Genomic DNA, 8,974 nt, shown 5'->3' on the forward strand with positions numbered 1-8,974 from the left:
TGAATTCTAAAGTCTTTTCAAACTAACAGTTTGCATTAGGCAATACTATAAAAAACCAGCTCTACTTTAACTGCGCTGATTGACACACTGATCTTTTAGTGAAAAAGTGACTGCATAAATTTCAAGACTATATTTTTAGATATATACATTAATGTAATCAGTAAAAAGAAGGAATATTAATATTTATAAACATTAAATAACAAATTATGAAGGAATAGATACTGCCAGTAGCACAAACTAAAACCTGTACCTGGTCCAGTATTCCAGTTTAAAGGAGTTGTAAAAAAGCTTAATTTGTGCATGACATATCTGTCAAGCATGAGATGGCAATACCAGATGCCTGTCAAAACAGCTGGTAGAAGCAGGATTTTAAAAGTAAATATCTAAAATGCTGGGGACATACTGATTTCAAGCAGGTGCCATTCAACATAAATTCCAAATGCAAAAGGCTGCTTTACTTTAATGCACAGAACAGTTACTAGTTGAAACAGAGATTAGCAGGACAATGGATCACAGAGAACTTTTATTCTGATATCATCTATCCAACTGAGCAACATAAAAGACACTTTAAAAGGATAAACATGCAGAAGTTCTTTGGTAAGTATACAGAACATTTAAAATTTCTTTAGAAAGCAAAATTCAAAAGATTCTTGAACTAACATTTTCATATAAGGTTCTGCTTTTAAATTTTAAGCACAACTTTTCTTTCTGTTTATTCTAATTTAAAATTAACAGCTTTCTAATGCACTGAAAAGAAGATCCAACTGCAGTATAAAACACCTAGGCATTATTTTTAGTAAAAATAACAAGGAAACAAGGAAATCTATTTCAACCTCAAAGACATATATTCCCCAAAGAAGAGGCTTAAAAAATAAGCACTAGAAATTAATTATCGTATCTGTTCTTCCCTGCCTTAAGTCAAACTGAATTTTTGAGGAGCATAAATTCTACTAGTATCTCAGAAAGGGCACAGTTCAGGGAGTTAAAATGGAAACTCACCCTAGTGTTTTGGTACATAAGCACTGTGTAGCTGTTCATGACATGTTTCACATTCTTCAACAAAGTATAGCCAATGTTTTAGTAGAGAATCTAAGCCTAACAAATGACAGTTTAGAACTCAGTTATGAAATATCTGTTTCCTGACACGTCAGTCACATGGGTCTTTTATATAATATAGCTGGGAACCAGCCATGTACCAAACTTTGGTCTGTTCTGCATATCAGTAATTACACTGAAAGAAGCAAGTTTGGTTTCAGAAGTTATTTTCTATTGGCACAACATGGGTAGCATTCAAGACTGTCTAACACTGTCCTAACTAAACATCAACTCTGACCTGAAGACATAAAAGAAGTGTTTGATCTCTACATTCATTTAAACTTTGGCCCCTAAGCCAAAGCAGGGTGCCAATTAATGTTAAAAGAGGCTTTAATGATGCAGGTGTTTGCCCACTGGGAATGAGACTCATAACAACAGAGCAGACTACTAAAGCTTTGTCTACAGTAGAATCTACCTTGCTTCCAGTAGTATCCAATGAGAAGTTTAGCTGAACAGAGCAAAACAGTGACAACCAGAGAAGCAAAAGTAACCACCAGCTCCATCAGTTACTGTTCTGGCTGCTGGACAGCTAAAACTAATGTCATCTTCAAGGCAGGTCAGGTGTCAGTTTTAAATCACAGTCATCTCCAAAATCACAAGACTGCAGCTTCAGTTCATGGAGGTAAGCACTTGAACGCAAACAGGTGCCCAGGAGACATCTGAAGTGAAATCACGGCCTGTAGTTCTCTCTCTGCCATGCTGTAGATATCTCTATCATACTGCCTACCAACTGGACACTCTAGCCTAAATATGCTACAAAATTAGGTAGGCTCAACAGGCAAAACAAAGTAGCCAGAAATTCTAGAAGTAATTCCCAAGTCTTTGAGACACGCAACCTAAACACCTTTCATGCTCCAAATTTTTTGGCGAAACCTGCGTTACGTGGATAGCAATGTACAATTAACATGGGGGAAACGGGAATTCAGTGTCACATATTAAAGCAAAATAATGTGCAAAATACATATTCATATTTTGGGCGGAAAAAAATATTCTTCCTAGAAAAACAGCAAAATCATCATCTTTGCAGATATTTGTAGTATTCTGTGAGACTTTAAAAATCGAACCTTTTCTTTTGGTTCTGACTGTTCATTTGACAGAACCTTTTAATTTTGTTTCTAGAGAAACAAAGGAAAGACTGATTCTTTCCTTGTTCGATCCTTAACATCCATGTGGTGGTCTCTTACCCTTGAAAGAACATATCTACCAAATTTCTTAGCACCAGACTGCACTTCAAAAATTGTAACTACAGTGGATATTTATAAAGACATAATTAATAAATTTGGTATAGTTATGTTTGAAAAACAAAATAAAAAACAAAAAAAATTCCACTAGGTTTTTGTATTAATTCCTGTGTACTCAAACTTGTCTTAACAACTACCCAATTTTCCAATTATCTTGAATTTTAAGATCCATTGCACACATGGTCTAATTCTGCAGTGAATGAATACGTAATAAAATTTAGGTTAATCTATCTGTATTTAGCACTCACTCAGCATCTCCCAAGCATCTCCCTTATACAACAAAACCAACCTGTTTATCCGTAGCTCCTCTATTGCTCTGGGATCTAGAAACCACTTAAACAGTTGCATGCTATCAGGAACATCCACTTGCACCTATGTTTTCCTGCAGCTGCATACCTCTCGCAGCGCTGTAACAGTATTACAGCAACCATAATTTGTGCACTTTATGTGGACTTGAGCAAAGATGACTGATACCTTCACAATCACAGTTCACGCCTGCACTAACGAAAACCACAAAAATTACCATGAGTAAACATGAAAGCAGACAAGGAAGGAAAAACCACAGCATTGCTCAATGCCATAAGAAAATGAAAGCACTTCAGTAGAGTGCTAAATGCAAGCGGGACCTTGGCGATGCTCCAGTTACCTGCTGCAACTTCCATGGACTTCTTAGACACTGATAGAAGCAAGTGTATAGTGTTCTGCTAACACACTGCACTGTTCAAAAAACACCATCTTTGACTTTATGCAAGTCAGGGCTTATTTACACAAAAGGATATGCTGGTTTACCTAAAACTGAAATTTTAAACTAATTTAGCTTAACATAAACTGATGTAAAATTATATGGACATGTCATCTGGTCTAAGCAGGTTAATTCAGTTTAGGAGAGGTTAGATTTGAAACTGGAAGAAGTCACTGCAACTCCAAAATACGATGCCTAATTCGGATTTCATTAATCTCAAGAAATAACTCGCATATGAATATGAACAACCCTTCCATATTACTACTTCATTGCAACACAGCTACAGAAGCAAGGCTCCTCATATGCGTTTTCTCAACTATATAACAGCATTGAACGACAGAAAACAAGATCTGAAATACTTCAGAATGCACAAGTACCTGTATCATGGTTTGCTTTCTGGGATTAAAATTCCAAATCAAGTTACTTTCCTGCTTTTAAGGAAATAGCCTAAAAATAAAGCTTTTCTCTTCTTGTACACCACTACCCCACTTACATCTATGCTTTTGTATAGGAGTATTGACTGATGACAAAAGATGGGACTTCGGAAAAAAATCCCTTTTCTTCACAAATATTACTCAGAAGGTAAAAATACATCAACATTTGAAGATCTAGTATAAATTAAAATCTTTGAAGTATTTTAATATCTAAACACTGCTCGTATATTCCAGATAACAGCCACCAAAGCAGGCAGGAGTCAAACTGGAATTTGTTTAGAATACAGATGGCCAAACAACCAAAGGGTTGGGCTCCAGCCTGCAAAACAGGCTTTTTATTAGGCCACCAGCAATGCCTGCTAGCCAACTGCTTGACAAGCCAAGTCCAGCCCCCCAGTCAGCCAAGCAAACTGCAGATGCTGTTGGGAAAGAAAAGAAAGTAAACTTAAGCTTGGTAGAAAGGGTTTACTACTAGATCGGTGCCAGTGCAGCCCAAATTCAGCACGCTCTCTTTCAGGGCAGCTCAGCTCAGGAAGCAGTACAGCCACCATAGCACAGTAGAGGGCAGAGACAGGACCTGACTTAAACTAACGCAGTGAGACACCAACTCAGATATTTCCAACTACAGTCATCCAACCCGAAGAGTTGGAGTTAAGCGCACAGAAGAAACCACTGAGTTGGGCTGGGTGCAGAAGAGTTTATTACCTGAGTCATCACCATCCACTCCAGAATCAGGCTGGCTCATCATTCAGGTAATCCTGCATCATGCACCCAGCGCTCTGGGAAGCTTTACTCCTCACGCAGCCAGATGTGGTGCTGCACTACAACCAACTGCACCCAAAGCCAGAGATGAAAAAGGAGAGCAAGAGTCAGTCTGACCGGGCTGACACTGAGACAGATCTGACAAGTTCAGCTGCGGGGCCCCCAACATAAGAAGAACATGGACCTGCTCAAGCAGGGCCAGAGGAGGCCACAAAGATGATCAGGGGGCTGGAGCACCTCCCTTATGAGGACAGGCTCAGAGTTGAGGTTGTTCAGCCTGGAGAAGAGAAGGCTCTGGGGAGACCTTACAGATGCCTTCCAGTACCTAAAGGGGGCCTACAAGAAAGCTGGAGGAGGACTTTTCACAAGGGTATGTGGTGACAGGACAAGGGGTAATAGCTTTAAACTGAAAGAGGGTAGATTCAGATCAGATAGAAGGAAGAAGTTCTTCCCTGTGAGGATGATGAGGCACTGGCACATGTTGCCCAGAGAAGCTGTGGCTGCCCCCTCCCTGGCAGTGTTCAAGGCCAGGTTGGACGGGGCTTTGAGCAACCTGGGCTAGTGGAAGGTGTCCCTGCCCATGACAGGGGGGTTGGAACTGGATGATCTTTAAGGTCCCTTCCAACCCAAACCATTCTGTGATTCTAAGTTCAGTAAGGCAGAAGGTCACTCCGTTCAGATAGGTGTTTGTGCTCCACACCCCCACAACTTCCTGATTGTAGCACCACAGTGAAAGGATGTTCAGACCAACCGTGTACAGTGAAAACACAACTCAGTCAGGGTACATTAGCTCCACCTAGTTAGTGCCATCTTTCGTACAGCAAAAATTGGGTGTACTGCTTCTAGATTACAGCCATCTCTGGCATTACTATAGCCAGGTTTGCAATCTAACTTCATGAACATTGTCAGACCCAACCTAATTCCATATCCCTAGATCCCCTTCTCCCTTAATATAATACCCTCACTCAACACTCCCTGTCAAATTCCTGCACTTTGCTTGGATATACGGCAGACAACACAGCCTGGGTGGCCACCAACCTCTTGGAATAACGGTAATTCTGGCACAGACTCTCAATTGGCTGCAACCACATAAAAATTAAGACAACTTAGTGGACCAGCATCAACTTTGAGTAGCTGAGGATCTCCATGTTTTTCACAATACCACTATTAACAGTTTTACGCATTGCCTGGGCTAACTCAGCCTCTTATGTCCCTGAATAATGAAAGGCTGATTGCATTGCTTTGCTGCTGATTGCAACTATCACCACAGTACCCCTCTGATTCTACACATGGGCCCCAAGGTTAAGGAGCTGCCTGACCACATTGCATTTTTTGACATAATGCAATCAAATTACATTTTTACGAAGTTAAAATTAAATTGTTTCTAATATAGAAGAAAATCCACACATAGGTCTGTTACAGCCACAGAAATATACTTCACTTTAGTGGTGGATGCTTATGATTTGCAGATACCCTTGTAATTCGTTGTACCTTTCCGCTCAGAATAATGGTTGTTGGCTTAGCACTGCCACCTGCAAGAGAAGTTCCATGAGTAAACATCTATTTATATCTTCCTAATTTTATTAATGGTGTGTAGTATCACGTAAACAGTAGCTATTCTATGGGCTTGTCACTGTCCAACATTTAAACACCCACAGTCAAGAATTTCAAAACCATACTACATGTTCAGGTTGTTACAGGAAAACATAACACAAAACCTAAGGTTTCTGATATACATTCGGACTCCCTTTCTTAAATTGACAGCCCCTGGGTTTTAAACTCCTCTAGCAAAACTGTCTGCGACATAGTGACCACTCACAAGGCTGTGAAGGAAAGCACTACCACTGGACACACTCAACACCAAGCTGTGTTCCGTAAGGGAATATTAAATCTATAGGTGATTAAAGTCATTCACAGGAAAAAAAAAAAAAAAGAGAGAGAATAATTCAGTTCAGCAAATAACCACCTCCATCTACAATCTTTCTAAACTATTTGTTGCTTCATTTACACTCTGCAGAACAATCATCTGTTACTTGTCCTTTTTTGTTCCCGAGTAAAGTCACCTTCAATTAAGAAAGGTAAAGTCAGAAAAAGGATAAAAGATGCATGGATACGCTACAGCGCTGTAAGAACGCAGGACAGTCTTTGAAACCTTCTAAAATTTGATCTCGTTTCATTACATAGAGGTCAAACCAAGTCAGGGGACAGGGGGTGGGGGATACTGCGGGGAGCTGGCCACAAACCGCTTCCCTCGGGGCTCCATGACAGACTCGCCCAGCCCCGGGCAGGGCCGGCTCTGCGGGCCGGAGGCGGCGGTCGGGGGCGCCGCCAGCCCAGGCCGCCGGTACCGGGGCTGTGCCGGGCGGCGGGCGGCGGCGCAGGGGGGGCAGCGGGCCCCACAGCCCGCGGCCGTCGCGCCTCGGCAGGTGCCGCCGCCGCCACCCGCCGGCAACACCGGGCACACAACGGCGCGTCCCGCCCCTCCATGGCGCCACAGGGCAGCACCCACCCGCCCTCCCCCCCGACCCGCGGCCGGCACCGGCTCCCTCCGCGGCCGGAAAAGCTCAACCGAGCGGCGGGTCCGCGGCGCGGGCAGGGCACAGGCTGCCCCCGCGCGGGGGCAGGAGGAACGGCACCGCCGCACCGGGCTGCAGCCTCACCACGGCTCGCTCCTGGGGCTGCGCGGCGACCCGGCCGCCCGCTGCTCCCGCTGCTCCTGCCGCGGGCCCTCCGTCGCCTCCGTCCGCCATTTTGAGAGCGAGGGACACGGCCGGCGACGCCGCCACCGCCCGGAAGGAGCCGCCGCCGTCACCCGGCCGCCGCGCCGCGTCGCGTCCACAGCCCGTCCCCCGCGGCGGCCCGGGCCGCACCGCGCAGGCGCCGCCCCGCCTCCGCGCATGCTCCGCGGCGCCCGGGGGTGCCGGGCTGCGGTGGGGCGGCCCGTACGCCCTGACCTGAGGGCGCCTGAGGACCGAGGGCGGGAGGCGCGGCGGAGCGGGGCGGGGCGAAGCGAGCGCGGTGGCCTTGGCCCGGCCGGGCCCGCTCAGGAGCGCTGTGAGGGGCAGGGGAGGGCCCGGCCCCCTCCGGCAGGGCGTCCCGCTTCCCGCGGGAGGCCGGAGCGAAGCGCCTGCCCGGGATCTGTCAGGGCGGTTGGCGAGAGAAGCTTGTGCTGATCCTGCCTGCAGAGTTACAGGGATGAAGTTCCTCTGCGGGCACTTAAACTGCGCGGAGGGGTGTTCACTTAGGGCCCTGCATTCATAGCAAGGTAATAGCTTCAGTCATTTTCATATATGCTGATGCAGATTCATACTACTTCAGGCGTGGTATGTGTCTCCTGTTTGGGCCAAGCGAAGGCAAAATTTTATGAACTTTGTACAAGCATAGAAGGCAGCGGTAGCTTTAGGCACGTGCCTGTCCCCAACATCAAAGTGTTGCCCCCCCCCTCCTTGCTACAGCATATGGTAACTCTTCTGGGTACTCTGCGTTTGCTATTCTGGTAGAAGATTCATTTAAGAAGTTGGCTGGTATGTCAACAGACCTGGCCTAAGTGCTGCTGGAAGTTTTCCAGGTTGTTGGAAATCAGTCCAATTGCAGAGTTCCCTGTGTTTGTGTCTTTCTAGGGCTGGGGAAATAGGCCAAGAGCCATAGCTTTGGACCTTGCAGGCATACATACCAACCATCTATCAAATGCCTAGTATCTCTGCTTTGAAGACGACAGCATCCTTCTGTTGTAGTTTTACTGCTTCAAGCCTCCAAGCAACCTCTCCATGTTCCTCAGTTATCAGTATGGATGGGATAAAGTTTGCGAATGACCCTTCAGGTATATTCAATAGATTTTTCTCACCGTACCTGGCAACAGGTACTCCTGAAGTTCTTCTCTTATGTCTTCAGAGCATAGAATCACAGAATGGTTTGGGTTGGAAGGCACCTTAAAGACCATCTAGTCCCAACCCCCTGCCACGGGCAGGGACACCTTCCACTAGACCAGGTTGCTCAAAGCCCGGTCCAGCCTGGCCTTAAACACTGCCAGGGAGGGGGCAGCCACAGCTTCTCTGGGCAACCTGTGCCAGAGGCTCGCCACCCTCACAGTAAATTTCTTCCTTATATCTAATCTGAATCTACCCTCTTTCAGTTTAAAGCCATTACCCTTCATCCCATCACTACATGCTCTTCTGACTGTAGCTCTTGCATAGTAGCCACCACTCATCTTCATTTTAAGAAGTCACTGCAGACTTATTTACCTTATTGAAATCTGTCACTTAAAACTACCAGGTAGATATTGTCACAGAGACAGTTTTAGGCATGAGACGTAAAAAAAGACGGAGTGAATTTTGCCATTAAGTCAACCAGTTCAAAGCTTCATCTAGTTTTGTCTGATGTGTTGCAGATCAGCACTCAATCCTTTCCAATTGCATGGCTGACCACTAATCAGCAGTGTTGTTTGCACAACAGCCAAGTTTAGACTGTGATTACCAGAGTCCTCCTCGTATTTTAGCATCAACAGTAGCAATTGTATAGTCCAGCTTCTGATCTAGTCGAGCAAGAGAAGCAAGGCTGTGATTCCAAGAGAGCAACAAACATGCTCAAGCAGCAACAGGGCTGCCTGCAGTACCCTCTGCTGTGAGACAAGCATCTTGTGTGGACATATCTTTTAGCTGAACTATCAGTATGGTTTCACTTTTCTGTGGGGCTTTTAGAAG

The 8,974-nt window shown here is 45.1% G+C and overlaps 1 protein-coding gene across 4 annotated transcripts in view; it reads right to left on the reverse strand.

Annotated features, from left to right (window-relative positions):
- Positions 1–7,132, reverse strand: part of UBR1 (ubiquitin protein ligase E3 component n-recognin 1) — a 79,307-nt gene extending 72,175 nt beyond the window's left edge. For 3 of the 4 annotated variants that reach the window (XM_074824224.1, XM_074824223.1, XM_074824229.1), the window contains exon 1: positions 6,935–7,132. In XM_074824224.1, the coding sequence (XP_074680325.1) occupies positions 6,935–7,024 (90 nt within the window). In that variant the 5' untranslated portion in view covers positions 7,025–7,132. Of the gene's footprint in view, positions 1–5,715; positions 5,796–6,934 lie in introns of those variants that run through there. The other variant, XM_074824226.1, reaches the window with a different exon arrangement.
- Positions 7,133–8,974: the final 1,842 nt, after the last annotated feature.

Source organism: Strix aluco, chromosome 4 (assembly GCF_031877795.1).
Source record: "Strix aluco isolate bStrAlu1 chromosome 4, bStrAlu1.hap1, whole genome shotgun sequence".
Classification (NCBI taxonomy): domain Eukaryota; kingdom Metazoa; phylum Chordata; class Aves; order Strigiformes; family Strigidae; genus Strix; species Strix aluco.